Source organism: Callithrix jacchus, chromosome 16 (genome assembly GCF_049354715.1).
Source record: "Callithrix jacchus isolate 240 chromosome 16, calJac240_pri, whole genome shotgun sequence".
Classification (NCBI taxonomy): Eukaryota; Metazoa; Chordata; class Mammalia; order Primates; family Cebidae; genus Callithrix; species Callithrix jacchus.
The window spans coordinates 13,362,140-13,386,926 of NC_133517.1; the positions used below are offsets into that span (position 1 = coordinate 13,362,140).

The window sequence follows — 24,787 nt, forward strand, 5'->3', positions numbered from 1 at the left end:
ATCAGCAGTAAAAGGTCAGACACCTTCCAAAGAAGCCTGGGTTTGGACATCACTATTTATCTAATAAAATTCCAGTGAAGACAGTTTTTCCTCCCAGTAGCCGAAACCACAGGTGAGTTAAGACATACATTAGTAAGATGCCGCTACACAATGTTGAGCTCTTCCTCTGTAACTGCAAATTTTAAAAAACCTTTATTCAACTCAACAGCAGCTCCACTGAAATGATGAATTCACAAAGTATTAATAAGAAATCCAAAATGTCTGGATTTCCCTAAGAAAATGTCAACTCCCTTCCTAGAAATCTATTCAAAGAAAAGGCAAATATTACTCAATTCTTATTCTCTGGAGTCAATATGGATCTTTAATCAAGTGTCAGGTGGGATCAACGGCTGGTATATTTCTAAGTACCTCCTTGAAGGGCCCGCAAACTATAAACTTAGCGTTCTGATAAAACCACAGCGAATACTCCCCCCCTCGCGCGCGCGCGCACACGCACACACACGCCCCGCATACTAACAGCTCTGCAACAATGATCTTTCTGCTGGCTACTGGCAAGTCAGCCAGAAAATGTGTACTCCGGTTTCGACCTTTCTAGGGATGAAATCAAGGAAGGATAATGGTTATGGGGATTTTAGCCAACCCCTTCGTTTTACAGAAGGGCCAGAAGCCGCGGGTGCAATTAACTTTCTCAGCCTTTTCGTTTCAAGGCCTCCTGATCCCAGGTACACACAGCGCGGAGCCAACCCGGGACGAGCCAAAAGGGCACGGGCCCTGTGAGTCAGACTACGTGCAACCTCACCCAGCGCCTCTGCTGTTTGTATGACCTTGTGCACGTTAACTTCTGGGTCTAAATTTCCACATCTACGAAATGGGAACCAGAGGTTCCACACCCCATACAGTTAAAAGAGTCGACGCGCTGAGACGCGCTCCCAAGCCCGAGTGGGCGCTCCGCCCGTGGGCTCCCACCTGCACGCTGGGGAAGGCGGTCTTGAGCAGATAGAACATCTTGCGGTTGGACAGCACATCGCCGCTGGTCATCTTGTCGTCGGCTCCCTCGCGCGTCTTCCCCTTGGACTTCTCGTGGAGGACGTTGCTCTCGCGGACGCGCCTCACCTCGTCGCCGCCGCGGACTGCGGCCAGCACCGACACAGCCAGCATCTCGCGCAAGTCCACTGTGCCCCCGTCGGCCGCGGCCGGGGGTCCCGCCGCGCCGCCGGCAGGCTCGCCGCCCAGGCCGAAGAGACTAAAGCGGCCGGCCAGGAAGCCCGAGTAGAGGTGGTAGAGCACGCCGAGCCCCAGCAGGCAAAACACTGCCACCCCCAGGGGGGAAAGGCGGATGCCCATGGGAGCCATGGCGCGGGAGGCCGGGCGCTCTGGGCTGCGGCTCTCACAGGCCTCCCCGCGCCCGCCGCTGCGCTCCGGGCCAGGCGCCGCGCGGGCTACACCGGCGCCCGCTCCCCGGCCCCCGTGCGCCCCATCACTTCCTCCCAGGAAAGGCCGAGTGGCGCTGCGAAAAGCACCGTCGCCGCCACTAGCGCCCGATTCGCTGGGCAGCTAGGTATAGGTTCTTTCCCCGGCAGGCGGGTCCGACTTCCACGTTAGCCAACGGCAGCAAGGTGAAAGGGGAGCGTGGGTGTGTATCCGGGTTACGCGACGGGGCGGAGCGAGGGCGAGGGCGAGGGGCGGGGAGATCTGGGCCCCTCCCCTTGGGGGCGGGGCGGGAGGATCTCGACTGAGCTGCCTTCCTTGGTCTGGTTTGGAAGGTATTCCTGGAAGTGGTGAGCAGCAATCCACGCAGGAAAGCGCGCTGTGCTGAGTGCCTTGTGGATGTTAAAATTAAATACCTCTTTTGTACGACTATGGATGGCTGTAATAAAGCTACAGTAATAGCCTAGTCTTCTTAATCACGCTCAGATTATTGAGGAACAGAGAAAAACACAATAAACCATTTTAAAAGATTGATTTGCAAGTGTTGTTAGCCAGCGGGAGTGTAGACAGCCTGTACCTTTAAGTCGCTTCTCCGCGCTCTTCCAGGCAGGGCGGGGACTGGCGGGGGGTTGAGGGGAAGAATTATTATACTTGGCTCTTTATTCTGTTGACATCTTTGTTGTGCTCTAAATGCTTATGTGTGTATAGAGTTTCCCTCCACCTCCACCTGCCAGAATAAAGCATCCTCTAAGCAGCTGAAAAACATGCCTTGATCCGGGCTTTTTATAATGAAAGAAAACAAACCAGGCTTCTCTCATTTCCAATGGTACTCGAGCCTGGCTCTCCTACCAGAGCTTGAGGGAGAAGAGGAATTGCTTGACAAAGTCCACTTAAAATAGAGGTTATCCGGAGAAAGGAGATAGTCAATCTAGAACATGTAATCTTTGAGTCAGTGTAGGCCCTCTAAATGTACCTTATAGAAGTATTCGACAGAATTAACTTTCTATAACACTGATCTTAGCTAGAATGATAGTGAATACTTAATGCAAGTACTCATGTTTATCTTTAATTTCTTAAAAGTGAATATTAAGATATATATCATTTTAAATGTTAAAATATCTATATAAAATCAACTTAAAATGTAGCTTGTTTTACTGTTCATAACAAAACAGCATTGGTTTTAAGTGGACTGTGCAATTAACCACCTGAAAAACTACAAGTATACCAAACTTCTAAACATCCATTGCTAAGCAAGTCATGTAGAGCCTGACCTTTACCGCTTACTCAGAGTTCAGGGGGTCTCCAGAATTTGCATATGATTATACAGATACAACAAAAACACTGACTATTGATTGTTTGGTTTCGCTGCCAGCAATCCTAAGTAGCTTAAAAATAATCACAGCACGAAATCAAGTACAAATACAAATCAGTGAAAGAAAAACCCCTAAGGCATTGACAGCGCCAGAACTTAAAGAACTAGCATCCTCTTTCTTGTCAGCTTTTGAGATCAACTTTGCGGGGAAGTAAAGTTGCTTTCATATCTACAGCTGAATGTCACAGAGTAATGCTAGAAACCCATCCCAAGGGTAAAGATAAAGATCAGATTTGAAATATAAAGGTTTAAGTTAAACAGAACTACACCAACCTACACCATGAGAGCAACAAAAAGATGAGCTGGATAGTAGTCATGTCAATATTAAAAGCATCATTGGGAAGTCTAGCTGAGGTTTCTCAAAATAAATGAAATAATGTTTTCCAAGGATATCGGAGAATAATATAGGATCACATTCAGTGAGGCAGTATACACAGTGTATCACTGAGGGGAGGGGAACACTGAAAGCTCTGGAGCATTTCTACTGCAGAAAGGAGATTTAAGACTAGAGGGAGAAAATGCCAAGTTATCTGAAAAGAAAGAGTCACTTTAAAGATCATAGCTCCAAGAGGCGTTCTAGCACTCAAGTGATAATTGATAATAGAGAATAGGTATTAAAGGATAACAGTTAATCAACAAGAGAAACTATGACATAAGAAAACATTTGACTAATTACATGTGATACAATGATGTCGTAAAACCTTTACAGTAATTTGATTAAAAGACACTTCCTTTTTTGGTAACAAGTTGTCAGAAGTTTCAAAAAATGCATATATACAAATGAAAATAATATGAAATTGATGTAAAATAACGGGTTTGTGAATTTGAGGCAAATTGGTCTTTCAAAAATAACCTTTTCTCTAGGTATTGAATATGAGGATCACCTAATACTTCTTCTGTATCAATACCAATGGCAACAGAATTAGCATACAGTAGGAGCTTCCCTAAAAATATCTATTTAACTGGCTTGCCAGCACATGTCTTCGGCCCTTTTATAAAACCCACTTCTTGTTGGGTTTTATAAAAGGCCCGAAGGAACATTTGTGATTTCACGCCTATAAGATAAGTGCTTTCGAGGCACTCACGAGTTGAACTTCATAAGCTTCTCAATAGTCAGTTTTGTTTATTCCTAACCCTTTTTTGCCACTGTGGTTGTTGTTATAAATGCAGTCAGGTCGCTCAACAGCCAGGATATGTTCTGAGAAATACATTGTTAGGTGATTTTGTCATTATGCAAACATCATAATGTACTTACATAAACACAAATGCTATATCCTATTATACACCTAGGCATATGGTATATACGTATACAAATCTACCATTTATACAGTATGTAGACTATTGCTCCTAGGCTACATACCTGTAGAGCATGTTACTGTACTGAATACTGTAGGCAATTGTAACACAATGGTAAGTATTCAGTAAAAATGCACTATTATCTTATTACCACTATGCTATACGTGGTCCATTGTTGACCTAAACATCATTACATGGTGAGTGACTGTACATATTAAATTAAATATTGTATAAAACCAAATGTGAGTATAAATATGAGGTTGAAAACAAGATGCCTTGATAAAGGTGTTGCCATAAAAACTGTAGCTGACTAGGAGGAAAAGAATCATAACATTTCAGAGGATGAAATCAAATAGCTTTATGAGAATCTTGTTTTCAACCTACTTTAAAGAAACCAAAACTGTTGATCCTAGAGGATGCATTATACATATAATTCTGTCTTTTAATAGATCCATTAATATGGTGTTTGCTTCTGCCATTAAAGTTCTCTTTGGCAGATAATTGAAGTTCAGAAACAGTGGCTTTTATACATTAAGATTGTGGACAGTCTGTTTCTTCAGATTATGAGATTGACCCCCTGCCTTCTGTGCTAAGGAGGCAACTGGATAGTCTGTTTCTAAAACATAATCTGTATCTATTCGTAAAATTGTTTTCCCCAAGATTTAGAAATAAACAATTAAATGTTTAACTTTTTAAATTAAATTAAAATAATTATGTAAGCTGTTGCAAGTAAGACAACTTGAAACTGCACCTAGAAACTATACTCAATGAAAAACCCTGCCTTAAAATAAAAGAGAGACAAAGGAATATATTTTTACTTGTTTTAGTTTCCGTTGTCAAGACATCTAGTTTTTTCTGTAATTCCTACTTTAATTCAGTTTTCTCAGTTAATTGGCCCACACTAGTTCTGATTACATCAGACAAAAGACTTCTTCTAAATGTCTGGAAATAGCTACTTTTCCTACAAATACCACTTTTCTTTATGGTCTCCATTATGTACAGAATAAATAATATCAATTTATGAAACATTATTAGCATCTCAGATGTTAAGGATATTTTGGTTCCTTTCAATGATTCCTGACCTTCAAATTTACCCTGGAAAACCTTTTTTATGAAAACGAATCTCTGCCAGTTAGTTTCCTCATATTTTTTCCTTTAAATGTGCATTGCAGGTACAATATAATTAACCCAGGTTCAGCCTAGTTGAACCCTCATTAAAAGTGTTTTTACTACCTTTCTGAGAAAGAAAACAATGAACTGATGGCATTTTACATGTTTAAAATATAAAACTTCCAAGAAGATTATTATTTACATATTATTTACTTAAGTGATTCTATACTGTAGAAACAATAATTCTACTTCTTAATAGATCCAGTGTTTGCTTCTACTATTAAAGTTCTCTCTGGCAGATAATTGAAGTTAGAAACAGTGGCTTTTATATATTAAGATTGTGGATAGTCTTTTTCTAGAACAGGATCTATATTTATTCTTAAAATTGTTTCCTCAAGATTTAGAAATAAACAATTAAATGTGTAACTTTTAAAATTAATGTAAAATAATTATGTTAGCATTATAACATTTTGCTATGGCCCCAATCCTAGCAATAATAATACTGAGTTCTTATGAGAGACAGTTCTGTAGGTATAATCATACCTTGGTATCTGCAGGGTTTGGTTTCAAGACCTCCCAGAGATACCAACATTTGAGATGCTCAAGTTCCTTATAAAAAATGATATATGTGTATAGCCTATACACATCTTCCCCAACTCTAGATTACTTATAATACCTAATACAATGTAAATACGATGTAAATAGTTGTTATACTCTATTGCTTATTTGTATTATTTTTACCATGGCATTGTTACTTTTACTGGTAATTTTTTTGAAATATTTTTTGTCTTGTTGGTTGAATGCATGAATGTGGAACCCACAGATGGAGAAGGACAACTATGCATACAAGAAAAAACTGGAAATAGTTGCGAGCCTTTGAAATTATAATCACTCTGATCCATATGCACAGCATAAATCCAGGTAAGTAATTTGCATATCTTTATATCTTCTGACCTGTCAGATCCTATGCATATAGCAAGAATTCAGTAAGTATTTATGAAACTGGATTTTCAAAAGTTACTTTTAAATGTTTGTAAAGTGCTTCTCAAAAGAAAAAAATGAATTTAACAAACACATTAAGGACTCAATATTCATTTTGTTTATTCAAGAAATTTGTTTCACCAGCATACAAATCACCTAAAAAATATATATATACATATATATATATATATATATATACATATATATATATATATATATATATATAGTGTATGTGTATATATATTTGCTTTGGCACTACAAATATATCAAATATTTGTTAATCTTTTTGGTTTGTACTCTTCATTAAATCTTATTGCTTGCAAAATATCAATTCACTGAGTAATGTAAATTCTACCACATTATATTTTATTCTCTAGGTGATCTGGACATACACATTTTGCCCACTACCTACCTGAAACCTGAGGTAAAATTGTCCTCTTAAAATTTCATTTATTAAAAAAATATACAGTCCTGACACAATGACTCACACCTGTAATCCCAACACTTTGGGAGGCCAAGGTGTGTGGATTGCCTGAGTTCAGGAGTTTGAGTCCAGGCTGGGCAACATGATGAAACCCCATCTCCAGAAAAAAATACAAAAAGTAGCTGGGCATGGTGGTGCATGCCTATAGTCCCACTACTTGGGAGGCTGAGGCCGGAGGATTGCTTGACCCCAAGAGGTTGAGGCTGCAGTGAGCCCAGATCTCATCACTGCTCTCTAGTCTGAGTGACAGAGCAAGACCCCATCTCTAAAATATATTACCTAAAGTTTTCTCATCTGCAGAAAATAGCATTTGAATGCTATTCATCAATCATGACTACAATATGTTGTCTATGGAATTTTGCTCATAATTTACATTACATAAAAATCTCAGCATAATACATATGGCTATTACACAGATTAGACATAAAACAAGACAAATTGTGTCACCTAGAAAGTAAGAACTCAATATAGCCATCATACCCTAGCAAGTGTTTCTCAAACTTTTTGGGAATTAAAATAAATTTTACATGTAGATAGAGCAAACAAAGGCTTCCTTAAACAATACTTACCCTAATACATGATATATTCTTGTATATTTATACAAACCTTCAAACTGATTTCATGGTTCCATTAATGGGTCACTGTTGAGCGACAAATCTCTGTGATTTCTTGTTTTTCTCATGTCTTTCCTGTAGAGGGACTGACTGCTTTTTCAAGGAGGTTATCTTTTCAAGGATGTTTATATAGCAAACAGCTTTGGAAGACACAGATGGTGTCTCCCTCTAGAGCAAAGGACAAGTTGATTTTATTTACATTATAATGTAAATGATGACTCACTCTGGGACAAAGGTAGGGCAGGTTTATTGCTAATTACAGAAGACTTAGGGTTCTTCAACTCAGAGTTCCTTTCCTGGAATGTATCCTGTTGTGCCTGTACAAGGTGAGACCCTCTCAGTATTACCCAAGTGCAAATGCTGACACTCTAAATACCACAATTGCTTTGTCTTGAGCCTGGAGTCTAGTGACTTCCGCCACCATCCATGTGGCTAGCAGACTCACTTGTTAGCTGCAAGCAGAGTAAAATCTCAGAACCTTCACACTTTTGACAGTCACAATCCCCACATTTTAGAAAAAACTTCTGTGGTTTATATACAGAATTATAATTTTGCCCACGTTGAGATCTCACTATACCCTCAAGTTTAAAAAGAAAATTGAAAATTTAAAGATAATCACATGAAGGAGGACATTTTTTAAAAAGTCAGACTTTTTCAGAGATGATTTAGAGTTTTTTTAACTTCCTATAACTTTTAAGCAAAGTTGAACTATAGGATAAATTTTTCCTTGTCATGTTATTTCATATACTTAATGTTGGCAGGCCCAGAAATTGACCTAAAAAGGATTAATAATAAAGCCAGTCTTTCTAATAGCACACAAAAAGCAATCTTCTTGCTTTTATGAGTTTGAAGAAAATTTGAATCATAATTCAATAAATAAAACACAAACACTTTCCCAATTGATTTATCTTAGTCCCAAAGCAAATAGAAAATATGCAGTGTTGCCACATCAACTTGCTAAAACTGTATTATTCTGCAAGGTCTTCCTGATTAACCCATTCTTTTAGTAGAACTAGCTGCTTACTCATCAGTCTTCAGTATAAGCCCCATTCAGATGGACGCATCCTCCTGCCTGCCCCTGAGGTTTTCACAGTTGTAAAAGATGAGACACACCTATATTTCTCTGGGTGATGGGGGTTTGTGAACAAATATCTTTAGTAAAGAGGAGCCCAGGAAGGCAAGCAACTGTAGAGTCTTTCTGTATCTCAGCACTGCTAAAACTGTCATGTTCGACAGATCCTGAAGCTCTTCAAGAATGATTCATAGTCATTAGCTGGGCATGGTGATGCGTGCCTATAATCCCAGCTACTCCGGGGCTGAGGCAGGAGAGTCACTTGAACCCGGGAGGTGGAGGTTACCGTGAGCCAAGATTGCACCATTGCACTCCATCCTGGGCAACAAAAGTGAAACTCCACCTCAAAAATAAAATAAATTAAAAAGGAAAAACAAAGAATGGCTCATAGTCGTATAGAATACAAACACAACTCTACTGCCCCACTTTTTCTTTTTCTTTTTTTGAGATGGAGTCTCCCTCTGTCACCCGGGCTGGAGTGCAGTGGCACCATCTCAGCTCAATACAACCACTGCCTCCCAGGTTCAAGCAATTCTCATGTCTCAGGCTCCCGAGTAGCTGGAATTACAGGCATGCACTACCAGCCCAGCTAATTTTTGTATGTTTAGTAGAGACGGAGTTTGACCATGTTGTCAGGCTGGTCTCGAACTCTTGACCTCAAATGATCCACCCACTTCAGCCTACCAAAGTGCTGGGATTACAGGTCTGAGCCACCACAGTCAGCCTTTTTCTTCTGTGTATCCATGTTCATACCAGCATGAAGAGCTCCCGTTGGGTCACTCATACTGGTTGTGTTTCACCCCAAACTCCTTATCACCCTGTAGTTCTCACATACATTCACATAGCTGTCTTGCATCTGGCCAAATCATTTCAACCAGAGTAGCAAGTTTATTTTTATTTGACTTCCAAACACATGAACAAAGCCATAGCAACTTGAAGAAGTGTAATGGCCTGATGGTACTTTCCTTTGCAGAGGGCTGTGGCAGATATGCCCATTGTTACCCTTCTAATAAAATTTCTTAAGAAATAACATGATTATACCTCATGTCAAAGTTATGAACACCTGCTGAGTGCACATCAAATCAGAAAATTTTAGAGGTTAAAGCGCTAGAGCAACAATTTAGCTCAGTCTCTTGATTGTATAGGTGAGTAAACTGAGTTCCCTGAGGCCATATTGAGAACCACGGTCCCTCATTTCCCGTTTAGCGTGATTTCCACCAAATGCCCAGATGTGGATGATGCAAATATCCTTGGGAAAACAGTAAGTGTGTTAGCCCCTCAAATGCAGAGCCTGAGTTTTCAGCCCCTGCCATGGTGCCTGCTCCATTGTGGGGTGCAGGGTGTTCTCTCTCATTCTTTCTTTCTTCATTTTTAAAAATTCCTTTGAACCATTTTGATTTCCATATATGATTTGATTCGGATTGCATTTTTAATTTTCTTCACTTCTTGAGTGCTTCTGAATGATACAAATTAATTTTAAATATTCTCCTATTTCTCCTTTATGAATCACTTATCACTATGAACAACCATGACAAATGTAAAGTTTTATATGCCTCATGTTTTTCAAGGCTGCTTTTAGATATCACAGGCTTTAAGAAGACTGAAGATCATTTTGTTGATCTTTTGTATGGGTTTTCATATCTCAATTTCATTCAGTTGTGCTCTAATTTTGGTTATTTATTTTTTTCTGCCAGCCTTGGGGTTGGTTTGGTCTTGCTTTGCCAGTTCCTCGAGTGTGATGTTAGGCTATCAATTTGAGATCTTTCTAACTTCTTGATAGAGGCATTAGGGCTATTACTGCCCTCTTGACATGGCTTCAGTAATTCTGAAATGTTGTGTCTCTGTTTTCATTAGCTTCAAAGAATTTGTGATTTCTGCCTCAATTTTATGTTTTGCCCAAAATTCATTCAGGAGTTATTAATTTCCATGTAATTTTATGGTTTTCAGAGATCTTATCGGCATTGATTTCAATTTTTATTGCACTGAGGTCCAACAGTATGGTTGGTATGATTTTTTTTTTTAATTTGTTGAGACTTGCTTTATGACCAAGAATATGTTTGATCTTGAGAGTATGTGCCATGTGTCTGTATGAAGAATGAATATTCATTCTGTTGTTGTTGGGTGGAGTATTCTGTAGAGACCTATTAGGTCCAATTAGTCAAGTATTGAATTTAAGTCTGGAATATCTGTGGTAGTTTTCTGCTACAATAATCCAGCACTGTCAGCCAGGTGTTGAAGTCTCACTATTATTGTGTGGTTATCTAAGACTCTTTGTAGGTCACTAAGAGCTTGTTTTATGAATCTGAATGCTCCAATGTTGGGTGCATATATATTTAGGATAGTTACATCTTCTTGTTGAATTGGACCCTTTATCACTGTGTAATTCCCTTCTTTGTCCTTTTTGCTTGTTGTTGGTTTAAAGTCTGTTTTATCTAACATAAGAATAACAACCCAGGCTCTTTTCTGTTTTCCATTTGCATGATAGATCTTTCTTCATCCATCTACTTTGAGCCCATGGGTGTCATTACATGTGAGATGGGTCTCTGGAAGACAGAAAGTTGAGCCTTGCTTCTTTATTAAACTTGCCACTCTGCCTTTTGAGTTGGGCATTTAGACCATTTACACTCAAGGTTAATATTGATATGTGAAGATTTGATGCTGTCATTGTGTTGTTAGCTGGTTGTAATATAATTTGCATAGTTGCTTTATAGTGTTAGTGGGCTGTGTACATAAGTGGTGTTTTTGGTGGCAGGTATCTTCCTTTTGATTCAACGTTTAGCACACTCACTTATGAACCTTTTCTAAGGTAGGTCTAGTTGTAATGAATTCCCTTAGTGTTTGCTTGTCCAAAAAGGATTTTATTTCTCCTTTGCTTATGAAGTTTAGTTTGGTGGGGTATGAAATTCTTGGTTAGAATTTCTTTTCTTTAAGGATGTAAAAAATAGGTCCCCAATCTCTTTTGGCTTGTAAGGTTTCAGCCGAAAGGTCTACTGTTAGCCTGATGGGATTTCCTTTGTAAGTGGTCTTCCCTTCTTTCTAGCTGCCTTTAAGATTTTTTCTTTTCTCTTTGACCTTAGAGAATCTGACTACTATGTGTCTTGTCATCTTGTATAGTATCTCACAGAGGTTTTCTGAATTTATTGAATTTGTATGTTGACCTTTCTAGTAAGACTTGGAAAACTTTTGAGGACTATATCCTCAAATACATTTTCCAAGTTGCTTATTCTCTCTCCTTCTCTTTCAGGAATACCAGTGAGTCATATGTTTGGTCTCTTTATATAATCCCATATTTCACAGAGGTTTCATTCATTCTTTAATATTTTTTTCTTTATTTTTGAATGCCTGTGTTCATTGGAAGGAGAGGTCTTTGGGTTCTGAGATGATTTATTCAACTTGATCTATTCTGTTGTTAATGCTTCCTATTATATTATGAAACGCCAATAGTTAACTTTTCAATTCCAGAACTTCAATTTGGTTATTTCTTAAAATGTCTATGTCATCTTTCAACCCTTGGATCATTTTACTGTTTTCTTTGGATCTGATTTCTACTTTCTACTGTATCCTGTTGAGCTTCCTTGCCAACCAGTTTCTGAACTCTATGTCTGTCATCTCAGCAGTTTCAATCTGGTTAAGAACCACTGACGGGGAGCTAGTGTGATTATTTGGAGGTAAGAAGACACTCGTTTTTATAGTTGCCAAGATTCTCGTTCTTTCTCATCTGTGAGGGCTTATATTCTTTCACCCTTTGAAGATACTGACCTTTGGATAAGACTTTTTGCTTTCATGTTCTTTCTCTCGAGGGTTTGACTAGTATAAATTGACTAGTATAGTTTACTGACTTTGTTTCTGGCTCAGCTTGACACTCCTGGGCTGCACTCTCTAACCCTTGGGGCTGGGACCAGTCCTGTGACTTTATTCTCTGGCCCCTCAAAGTCAAGCACCAGCTGTGCTAGGGGTGCTGAGCTGCTAGCAAAAGCACTCCTTTGGGGACACCAGAGGCTGCTGGTAGTACACTCCCATGGGGTGGTAAGGACTGCTACCAAGGGCCCTCTGTCAGGGGGCTGTTGGCAAAAGTGCTCCTGCGGGATGGCAGGGGCCATGTACAGCAGTGGTCTTCAGTAGAAGAACACCAGCAGAGCAGTGAAGGCTTTGCTGTGAGGGGCTGGTTGACAGGGGACATGCAGCTCTAATTTGCTCTAGTCCCACCAGGAAGACAGCCCTGATCTTTCCAGGTCTGGCAGTTAACAAAGGCCTGAGCCACCTAGAGGAGTATGGAGAGCCTTGGGGAATGGGTGTCTGTGTCTGTGTTCCTTTGCAGCTGTCTTTGCACCAAACTTTCTAGGGTTTGTGCAGACTCAAGCTCTGTTTCTGTTGACTCTCTGGGCAGGTATCCCTGCTAAATCAAATGTCCATAGGTATTGTGAGATTTCCTGCAGCTAGGATCCCAGAGGTCCACGGTGAGCATGAGCCACTCCACAGTTACTTCACTTACCCTTTCCTTAGAAGCTGTTTAGGGCCAGCAATGATTCCCAGCACTTGGGCAAACCTGTGCAGGGATCCCAGCTCCCTTTGCTTTCAGATCCAGTGTCTCTGTCACCTTTGCATCCGCTTTCAGTGCATTCTCTCAGAATATCTCAGTCTGCTTTTTGTGGGTGTTCCTGTAGCAAATAGTGTTGCTGCAATCAATCATTGCATGCATCATTTGTCATCTTTGCCTGATTACCTGGCTGTCTCCCCTACTTGGATGTAAGCCTGTGGGTGAGATTCACAGCTTATTCTGGTTTAGTATCTCGGAATTGTGCTTGACGCATTCTCAACAAATGGTTTATAATGCATTTTTATTCATTTCACCATATTTACACTGCCACTGTCCATCCTCTAGATTCATTGCTCGAGCCTCATTCATTCATTATTCCTTATCTTTTCTTATTTCCACAGGTTAATAGTATAATGATCTTTCAGAATCAATACTTTATCAAAATCTAGCCAAAGGGTAACAGAAAAATAAGTAGGAGGTAGGTTTACTACATTTCATTGCATCTGTGCATCTCTTTCTCTTTAAGCTCAGAGTGTGTTTCCAGGCTCTGAGGAGATGCTAATTAGCATGACATATCTTTGGAAACATGGAGCCAATATATCTTTGATATACATGGAGCAAATCAACAAAGATAATGAGTCCAGCTGGTGGTTCTGTAAGTGGGCAGAAGGTAGGCATATTTTAATGATTTCCAATTATTCAGGATGCCAATTAGGAAATGACCAGCAACGTGCAATCACTGTAGATTAAGAACAAGATGCCATAAGGAATATTTACATGACCAAGGTGTTTTTCAGACTGTTAACATTCCTCTTCATATTTAATATAGGAAACAAGTTAACCCAAGATTCTTGGGACAAGGCTAGGAGAAGGGGATTGACTGCAACGGCCTCTGAAGGGACATCCAGAGTGGCAGGAGTGTTCTACATGATAGCCACCCCATCATGATTGTGGGGTAGCTGACTCTATACCTTTACCAAAAATTGTCAGATTGAGTACTTAAAATTGGTGACTTTTGTGTATAAATTAAAGTTTGAAAAACCTAATTTTTTAGAAGAAAGAAAAGAAAAAATGAAAAAGAGAAAAGGGAAAAAGGAGATCAAGTGAAGAAACAGAATTCTATGACTTACATGTTTGTCTTCAAAACTCATTTGAAATTTAATTCCCATTGTGGCAATTTTGAGTGGTGAAGCCTTTAAGAAGTGAATGAATTAATCCACTCATGAATTAATAAATTAATGGATTAATGGGCTATTATGAGAGTGGGGCTGGTGACTTTGTAAAAGAGAGAGACCTGAGCTAGAATATTAGCATGCTCAACCTCCTTACCATGTGATGCTGTGCTCCACCTCAAGACTCTGCAGAGTGTCCCCATTAGCAAGAAGGCTATCACCAGATGCAGCCCCCAACCTTGGATTTCCCAACTGGCAGAACTATAATAAATGAATTTTGTTCCTTGTAAATTATTCTGTTTCAGTGTTCTGTTATAAGCAACAGAAAACTAAGTTAGAAAATTGGTACCAAGAAATATGGTGTTGATGATAATGAATACCTGAAAACATGGAAGCAGCTTTGGAACCAGATAATGAGATGAAGCTGGAATTATTTGGGAAAGCAAGCAAGAAAAAGCCTATATTTCTGTAAATGTAACATTAAAGATGGTTCTGGAGAGATCTTTAGAAGACAAGAAGACTAGGGAAAGTTTAGAACTACTTAGAGATTGGTTAAGGGGTCATACCAGAAAGCAGATAGAAATAAGGTCAGTAAGGCCATTCTAATGAAATCTCAGATGGAATGTGATAGTGTGTGTACACACGTGTGTGCACACGCGCCTATGCATGTGTGTATACACAGAAGGGATAAGTTCATGGGTTATGTGTCTAGAATATATCTTGATAGATAGATAGTCCATTTTGGAGCTGTTTCTTCAAAATGTAAAAAATCACTCAAGCCACTACGACCTATCACTTTTTAATTACACGTGCACCATGACAAAAAAGATTTGGGTTATATCTTCATGAAGTTAGTTCTTGCTATAGACTGTTTCTTTACTTTTACTTCTTGTCACCACACTCTTAAGTGATTAATGGATTTTTTTCTTAAAAAAAGAAAGCCAGATAAGTTTATATATAGAAAGCTAAGAATTATGAGAATTATATGGTCTAATTCCGTTGATGCTTATTAAATATTTATAATTTTATATATTATAAAGATGTATGATGAAAAATACATTATCTTAAAACACTGAATGCTAGAGAGAAAAAGGAAGAAAACCATTTATCTAGTTATAAGTAATGCTATCATTTCTTGAGCATTTACTTCGAACCTAGACCTTGCTTAAGAACTTAAGAGAAATTATCTCATTTAATAAAAACTTTGTACCTTTTAATAAAAGGGTAAAGTCTCACTTTGTCACTCAGGCTGGAGTACAGTGGCACAATCATAGCTCACTACAGCCTCAACCTCCTGGACACAAGTGATCCTCCCACCACAGGCTCCCAAGTAGCTGGGACCACCGGCACAAGCCATCATACTTAGCTAATGTTTAAACTTTTTGTATAGGTGGGGGTCTTGCCATGTTGTCCAGGCTGGTCTTGAACTCCTGGGCTCAAGCAGTCTTCCTATCTTGGCCTCCCAAATTGCTGGCATTACAGGTGTGAGCTACCACATCCAGCCTAAATTCTTAATTATTTGTGAGTTTGTTATAAACGGTTGTCATTATACTTTACTCAGGTGGCTTCTGTTAATTTGGATTAATTATTTTTAATCAATTTTATTGGATACATTTAAGGTATACAACATGATGCTGTGGACTACATGGTAAAACCATTATGTTGAAGCAGATCATCATCTCACATATTTACCCTTTCTGTGACAAGAACAGCTAAAAATCTATTCATTTAGTATGAAACCTAAAACTGTGTAATTTTATTTCCTAAAGACTTTATGTCATACATTAGATCTCTAGGCTTGTTCATCCTCCATATCTGTTCTCTTGTGTCCTGTAACACGCGTGTCCTCTCATCTACATCAGTCTGAGCTCCCCACTCCGCAAGCCAGACCCCACTCAGTCCTGCTCTATTTGCTGGAGCAGCATGGTCTTTTATTCAATGTATGTGTTATTACTATGCTTATATAGATGCTGCTGGAATATAGGACAGAGTCAAAATACAGAAATCTAGATAGAAATAAATTGAGTACTATTTTGTTGAAGATGTACTCATCCTTTGGGAAGGTTCCTTTTGGACAATGTGATTGTAACATCTTAGCTTACATTTGAAAGCCTATTAACCTATAATTTTAACCTTCCATACAATGGAATATACAGACTAAATGTTAACCAAAAAATGTAAGTCATAAGCCAAACTTGTTACTAAAATGTACTGCTAAATAGCTGGGTTAGCCTAGAGAAAAACAATAGGAAATGTGTAGGGAAAAATAATTCCAGGATATTCTGAGCATAGAGGCAAGCGGAAAACAAACAATCTGGTTTGACACAATACTATGGTCATAAGTAAATGACATTGAATGTGCCTTTTGTTTTATAACAGGATTTAAAAAAAATAAGTGAATAACAAGTCAAATAAGATTTCACGTGTCTGCACTTCCTTCCGAGTAAGCTCGATGGCGGAGGATGAACAAGAGTGTAAAACAGAGGCTATTAAGAAAAGGCACTCTAGCTCTAAGGATTTGCCAAAAAAAGAAAACAAAAAGGGAAAAAAAGAGGAAAGACAGAAACGTTGAGAAGAAGGTGGACAGAGTAATTTTTACGGAACAGTTTTTTTCATTGCACTGCGTTTGGCATATGCCTGACAGCCTTCGGATTTAACGTTGCTATTGAAATGACACTTGCTGTAGCATGGGCCTGCATTATAATTAGGGAAACACAGTATAGCCCGAGGCCGAGATGAGCACTGGCTCTTTGTTAGCCAACAGTATAGTTTCCAGAAAACGTCTTAAGCTCTCCAGTCAAACGGACACAATCCACATTGTGTTAATCCAATTGTGGATTGGGTTCGTTTGACTGGCTCGGTGAACTATTCAAGTTAACAGACATAATTTTATAAAACAAACAGGACTGTCAATTTGGAAAATGTAGCATATGTAACTAGATTTCTAAAGCGAAGCACTTTAAAATGCTTGAATCAGAATACCATAATAGCGAAGAAATTCTCCGCAACTTGAAAGAAGGAAAGTACCTGCTGGACTGTGTTTATTCAAGCACAGTCCCCAGACCCAGCAGCATCAGCATCACTTGGGAGCCCGTTAGAAATGCAGACCTTCTAAATTAGAATTTGAATTTTAGGCGATTCTTATCCCTACCAGAGTTTGAGGAGCACTGGCTTAGAATACTTTATCTACTACCGTGGAGTGAAAGGTACAGAAGGAAAAAGAAGCCCTTTTCTGATAACAGTTTTTTCCTTTTAAACCAGTAATCTCTTCAGGGTAGAAATATTTCCTAATTATTTTTGTAATACTTGTAACTAGTAGTATCTGGTCTGTAACAGGCAATCAGATATGTGTTAAATAGCTGAATTTGCTAATAATCCAGTTTTTTTTTTTTTTTTTTTTTTTTTTTGAGACGGAGATTCGCTCTTGTTACCCAGGCTGGAGTGCAATGGCACGATCTTGGCTCACCGTTCCTCCGCCTCCTGGGTTCAGGCAATTCTCCTGCCTCAGCCTCCTGACTAGCTGGGATTACAGACACGCGCCACCGTGCCCAGCTAATTTTTTTTTTGTATTTTTAGTAGAGACGGGGTTTCACCATGTTGACCAAGATGGTCTCGATCTCTTGACCTTGTGATCCACCCGCCTCGGCCTCCCAAAGTGCTGGGATTACAGGCTTGAGCCACCGCGCCCGGCCAATAATCCAGTTTTTAAGCTCTCTTTAGCACAGGCAAGCTTAGAGAAATGCAGATAGAGAGGTTGTTTAATTCACCAGACTGGTATTTTTTATGGCAGCTCTAGTAAACATATGTAGGTATATAATTCTATGTAGAAGACATTTTTCCTCAGTAGTTTGAAGACCCAGCTCAAAGCCGTGAAGTCAGTCCTAAGTAAAATATAATATTTTGTCCTTTATAAGTAAGCTCTTTTTTCTCTCTGGTTTCTTTAATATTTTTTCTTTGTTGTCCTGTAGTTTCATTATATTCTAAATGTGGATTTTTTTTTCTTCTTTTTTCTTTAACGTTTCTTTTTTAGTATATGTTAATTTTAGGTTTGGGGGTCCATGGTTAATAATAATAGCTACCACACGCATGGATGTGAAAATTAAATTCTATAATGGGACCTTAATATAGAGCTGATCATATGGCAGGTACCTAATTGAAAGCTATCATTATTTTGTTATGTTTATATGTTTTCTGACCTAAGAATACTGCAAAAAATAAATTAAGGTGTTAGACAACTCCTCTTTTTGTTTTTCCCAGTAAAACCTCATCTACTCCCATTCCTGCATTTTATATTTATATTTGAAAAGTGATAAACCCTCTAGACTGGCAGATATCTAAGTATTGTTTCAATGTAAACCCTCAGCTCTCTTTCAGTTTTACCAGTCTTCCCTATTATTTGCAGTTTCTGCAAAATATGGTAATTTATATTAACTGGAAAAACTTTAGAGCCATTTAAATATATTGTATTTGTTTCATCTAATAATGATTTGGAATTAAGATACCTATTTTCCAGGTTTAGAGATACTCTGCCTATCTCGTGGGTTTTATATTAGTATCACAGGAAGTAACATATGTGAAAGTTAGACCATATAAATGTGAAATTAGACTGAAATTAGACAATATAAATATGAGTAATTATCATAGCATCTACAAAAAATAATGTTATAAAACAGATAAAAGTATGTCTGCCTAATTTTGCTATTAAATATGTTTAAATACATTCAGGATTTAAAACAAAAATTTATATATTACTGACTGGGGATAAGTTTGAAGAACTTATCTTGTTTTATGATTGGCTGAGTTTCTATTGATGCTTTTGTATTTTGCTTTTGTAGATTTTATCAACATCATTTGAAAAATCTTTGGATCATTGATTTAGATTTTTAAGATATGGTTTAGGATACATGTATTCTAGCCAAGATTGAATAAGAGGGAATAATTCACACTCCTGCCTAAACAACAAAGAAACTGGGAAAAATATATACAAACAATACTTTTCAGACATTTAGCAACAGGGAGCTCAGGATCATGACTCCCAAAAGAAGGGAGGCAAGCAAGGTAGGCTTGTGGTTGTCTCTGTTTTCTGCTGCAGGCATTTAGTGAATTTTAGCCTAGGGAGGAATGAAGCAGGAGCAGGGCCACATGAGGGAAAGCCCAGTGAGATCCAGAAGATGCAAATTTAGAGAGATGCTTGCTGCCAGGGCTGTACAGGCACAGAGCTAGTCCAGAGGAAGAAGAATGTGGAGTCCTCCTTGAGCTGGGGAAGGTTAGGTGACAGGAATTCATGAGAAAGTGTCCAAAGTAAAAGGGACAATGCAGAAAAAACAGTTCCAGATATCTGCATTGAGTCCTCTTGACTTTCTGACTGATTGCTAAGTTCTGCAGGTATAGAGTGATCCCAAGTAAATGAGAAAGGAAACATACGTGGCGGAACATTTCTGTAGATAACATAGGGCTGGTTGTGGGTATTGAGTTCTAGCCAATCAGCTAAAGCAACCTCACTGAACAACCAGAGCATTCACTAGAGACCCAAGAACTGGCATTACTTAAGAGGAGAATCAAAGTAGCTTTAGAGTAAAGCCTGCCCCAAATTCATCCTAACAAACCTTAAAAACAAGTTTCAAAAGGGTCACATTGTTCTGCAACTAAATTAATTGCCTACCAGAAGAAAATATAACAATTAAAGGAAGTTAACAAAACTAGACAAACAACATTATATTAATAATAATAAGCATCCAATTATAATTAGTAGAGAGGTGAAGAAGCAGAAAAATGTCATATACAGAGGAGAAAAGTAGGTTAATAGAGTCAGACCGAGAATGACATAGGTGACAGATTTTGCAGTCAAATATTTAAAGGAAAACATTAAAATAATGAAGAAAAAATTAAAACTTTCGCTAAAATTAAGAAGGCTGAAATGAAACAGGCAATATTTTCTGACTATACCAGGCTCAAATTAAAAATCAATAACCAAAAGAGACAAGGAATATATCCAAATATATACACACACACACACACACACACACCACACACACACACAATACACCACACACACACACACACACACATACACACACATATGCTTAATAACACATGGGTCAAATAATCACAAGAAAATCTTTCAAGATGAATAAGGCATGTGAGATACAGATAGAGCACAGCATAAAGCAAAATTTATAGATTTAAATTACTGTTAGAAAAAAGACTAACAATAATCTAAGCTTCTGACTTCATAAACTAGAAATTTTAATTTTAATTTTAAAATAAGTAGAAGGAACTAATAAATGTAGAAGCTAAAATCAATACAATTTTAAAATTGAAATCATATTCTGTAAACTCCAGAAAATATAACTTGACACTTTCAAACTCATTTTATGAATCCATCATGACTCTGATAGCAAAATCAGACAAAGGTGTTGCAAGAAAAGAGAATTATAAACAATATCACTGATGAACGTGGACAAAATAGTCCTTAACAAAATGCTGCCATGAAGAATTCCATAACATGTATAGATGATTATATATTATAACTAAGTAGAATCTGTGAAAGAAGTGAGAAGTTATTATAACATTGGGAAATCAAGGAATACAATATATATATATAAATGAAATTTAAAGAAAATCATATGATCATTTCAATATAGGAAGAGAATGCATTTGGCAAATTTAATTTCCTACTTGTATCACAAACTGTCAAAAACCCAAGCAATCTCAAGTGGATGAAGACCATATATGGAGAATCTACAGCTTATATAAAACTTGTTGGTAGGCTGAGGCAGTTATTGATAACTTGAGGTCAGAAGTTTGAATCCAGCCTTGCCAACATAGCAAAACCCCATCTCTAAATTAAGAAAATTAAAAAAAAAAACTTGTTGGTAAAATATGGTATTTTTTTCTCTAAAATTGGGAACAAAACAAGAATGCCTACTAAACACTTCTAATAAATATTATCCCAGAATTCTTAACCAGTTAAATACAGCAAAGAGAATAAATAAAAGACTTATAAATTAAAATAAAAGAAGAAAAAGCTATTGGCAGATGATATAATTATATATTAGAAAATTCTGAATCTACAAAATAACAACTACATCTAATTAATGAATTTAGCAACTTTGCAGAAACATCAATATACAGGAAAATTAACTGTATGCCTATATACTGTAAACCATTGGGAAAAAAATTTAAGAAATAACATATTCTCAATAACATCAAAAAATCAACATCTTTTACATAAGCTCAACAAAATATGCTCAAGATCGGTATGCTAAAATCTACAAAATATTTATTTTCGTTGTTTTTGTTCAGACAGAGTCTCACTCTTCTTACCCAGGCTGGAGTACAATGGCGTGATCTTGACTCACTGCAACCTCTGTCTCTGGGGTTCAAATGATTCTCCTGCCTCAGCCTCTTGAATAGCTGGAACTACAAGCACGTAACACCATGCCTGGCTAATTTTTGTATTTTGAGTAGAGGCAGGGTTTTACCATGTTGGCCAGGCTAGTCTTGAACTCCTGACCTCAGGTGATCCGCCCACTAGGCTTTCCAAAGTGCTGGGATTACAGTCATGAGCCACTGTGCTAGGCCAAAATATTTCTGAGAAAAATTATTAAAGATCTAAATAAATGGAGAGATATTCCATGTTCATTGATTGGAAGTCTTGGTATTGTTGTAAGGTCAATGTTTTCTAAATTGACCTATAGATTCAATGCAATCTCAATCAAACTCTCAGTGGAACATTTTCATAGAAATGGACAAGCTGATTTTAAAATTTATATATAAAATGCAAAGAACATAAAAAGGCTAAAAGACTTTTGAAAAAAGTAGAAAGAACTTAGTAACAAAATTTGAGGACCATGACTGCCTGATTTCAAGACTTCCTATATGGCTACAATAATCAGGAGACTGTGATATGGGCATTATAATAAACATATAGGCCAATAAATTGGAATAAATAATTTTTAAGTTTATCTATACTATTTAATCAATCAAATATCACACAAGGTCTAATATTAACATACTCTAAATTCACTCAATTTATACATGTGTGCATTCTACAGCTGAAAGTAAGAATTTGAACAGAGGAGAGATAAATGTTTAAAATACTTTTACTTATTGTTTTAAGGAAGAAATTATTATTGCAGATATCACTAAACTTAAGATCTAAAGTTGAAGAAACATAGCCTATGATGTTGAGCTGCTATGAAAGAACAATTGTATTTTTCCACAATCCTTTCCTGTTTCTCTGCTGTGAGTAAATCAGTGTTATCAAAATATGAGGCTCGCTGTGGATTTTACAAAAAGTCAGTATTTCTCTAAGCCTATATAACTTTAATTTTAGATTAAACACTTGTGGGGATTGTGGGAGTCGGGATAAAGAAACTTATAACAACAACAAAAAACAACGAACCAAACAAAAAAACCCTGGACTGGAGTGGTTTCCTGGCACACTTGGCCACTACCACCTAGCTCTACTGAGTTTTTGATGCTGGGTAGAGCATTATAATTATGAATATATTTCAATCTTCAGAGTGCCCTTTACAATCTTGTAAAAGAAGCGTTATTAACTATATTTAAGGGTAAACACCTTTTGAAAAAGGAGCACTTCCTTTCTTTAAGGTGCTATAGAACCCCTGTCAATCTCAAAAGAAATTACCTAAAGAGGTAGAGAAGAAAACTCTCCTTTATGGTAAACTGCTTTTCTTCAGTGAGTTAGAATGGCTCGGCTACTGAAAACTTTATAGCTTTATTTGTTGGAAACATGGCAGAAAGAACTCATATAATTCTATTTGTATAAACTGCTGTTTCTATTGCTACAAGTGTTTTAGCTGATACTTTATGTATTTTATTTTTATGTAGTGTCCCATTAATGCCAAAAAGAATTGCAGAGACAAAATGGGATCACCTCCATGAGTTTTCTAAGGAACAGATTTTAGCATAGGAATACATGCCAAGAATAATCCACAGCAAGCTCTGGGAAATCAGTATTGGAATTAAAAGTCACAGCCAGCCCACCATCTTATTTTTTTGTATTTGTAGTCACCTAGATTAAATTATGGAGAATGTGAATCCATGAAAAAAGAATTCATGTCAAAATTATGTTTTCTTTTTTTTAAGAGATGGGGTTTCACCATGTTGGTCAGGCTGGTCTCGAACTCCTGACCTCAGGTGATCCGCCCACTTCGGCCTCCCAAAGTGCTGGGATTACAGGCGTAAGCCATCATGCCCAGCCTAAAATTATGTTTTCTTAATACTCTCTGGGATATACATTTGTTTACTTGGGCTAGTTTGCAACAATGTAAAGTTGTTTTGTTTTTATTTTTTTACTTTTTATTTTTTGAGATGGAGTCTCTTTCTTGCCCAGGCTGGAGTGCAGTTGTATGATCTTGGCTCACTGCAACCACTGCCTCCCAGGTTCAGACAATTCTCCTGCCTCAGGCTCCCGAGTAGCTGGGACTACAGGCACATGCCATCATGCACGGCTAAGTTTTGTATTTTTAGTATAGACAGGATTTCACTATGTTGGTCATAGAGGCTGGTTTCAACCTCCTAACCTTGTGATCCACCCACCTTGGCCTTCCAAAGTGTTGGGATTACAGGCATGAGCTACTGCACCTGGCCAACAGTGTAAAGTTCTAAATGTTAAATTGAGAAAATTCAAAACTAGGACAACCTGTGATTCTGTATTTTATTCCCTGAGACTTTATCAACCTCAGGAAATAAGTCCAAATATTTTGCTACATTAGTATTGTTATTAATAACCAAAAAATAGGAAGTGGGGAGAATTATCTATATTGTTAATAAAAGAAAATTTGACTAAAGAAGAAAGTGGTAAAACTGTACATTGGAATACTATATATAGATTAAAAATTATTGAACAGGCCAGACACGGTGACTCATGCCTGTAATCCCAGCACTTTGGGAGGCTAAGGAGGGTGGATCACTTGAGGTCAGGAGTTTGAGACCATCCTGGCCAACATGGCGAAACCCAGTCTCTACTAAAAATTCTAAAGTTAGCTGGGTGTGGCAGCAGGTGATGGTAATCCCAGCTACTCAGGAGGCTGAAACAGGAGAATCACTTCAACCTGGGAGGTGGAGGTTGCAGTGAGCTCATAACAAGCCACTGTACTCCAGCCTCGGTGAAAGAGCAAGACTTTGTTCAAGAAAAAAAAATTGCAATACATTATTAAGCATATAAGCATGAGACAAAACACTATATAAAATACTGTGTGCATTTGAGTATTGGAGTAATGGCTGTCTCTCCCACCTGGGAAAAAGCTTTGTTTTGTTCATTATGTCCAGTACAATGCTTGGCACATAGCAGTCAATGAGTAAATATTTGCTTATATATATTACATATTTCCCTCCTGTGGTAATGAGATTACTGAGATTTATGATTATGAGATAAATTATTTTCTTCCTATATTTATGTTTTTATAAAACTTTTCACAATGAGTATGTGTTTCTTTTATAAATACAAAGCTACAATGCAGGTTTGCAATCTTTGTATTTCACATAGTTCCTTTTTCTGCCATCATTTAGAAAAACATATGTCACTAATTCATGTGAGATTAACTTCCAACCTAGAAGTATAAAAGAAATAACAAAGGAAAGATGAAGTGGAAGAACAATACGGAGCAAATCTGCTGCTGAGGCAGCCCCTGGAAGTTTCTGCCTTTATATTTGTGTCGGCGAAGGTGAATTTTTTAAAAACATAAACTGAG

At 37.7% G+C, this 24,787-nt stretch overlaps 1 protein-coding gene and 1 long non-coding RNA gene across 4 annotated transcripts in view; one reads left to right on the forward strand and one right to left on the reverse strand.

Moving 5' to 3' along the window:
• BPNT2 (3'(2'), 5'-bisphosphate nucleotidase 2) overlaps positions 1 to 1,613 on the reverse strand; it is a 34,930-nt gene extending 33,317 nt beyond the window's left edge. For both annotated transcript variants that reach the window (XM_008982676.5, XM_002758924.7), the window contains exon 1: positions 967 to 1,613. In XM_008982676.5, the coding sequence (XP_008980924.1) occupies positions 967 to 1,353 (387 nt within the window). In that variant the 5' untranslated portion in view covers positions 1,354 to 1,613. The remainder of the gene's footprint in view (positions 1 to 966) is intronic.
• On the forward strand, positions 932 to 13,973 carry LOC144579695 (uncharacterized). Of its 2 annotated transcripts, none has more exons than XR_013527841.1 (3): positions 932 to 1,633; positions 6,030 to 6,127; positions 13,724 to 13,973. It is a non-coding gene; the product is annotated as an uncharacterized LOC144579695 (long non-coding RNA). The 2 variants fall into 2 exon arrangements; XR_013527842.1 differs by lacking the exon at positions 13,724 to 13,973 and adding an exon at positions 6,565 to 13,716.
• Positions 13,974 to 24,787: the final 10,814 nt, after the last annotated feature.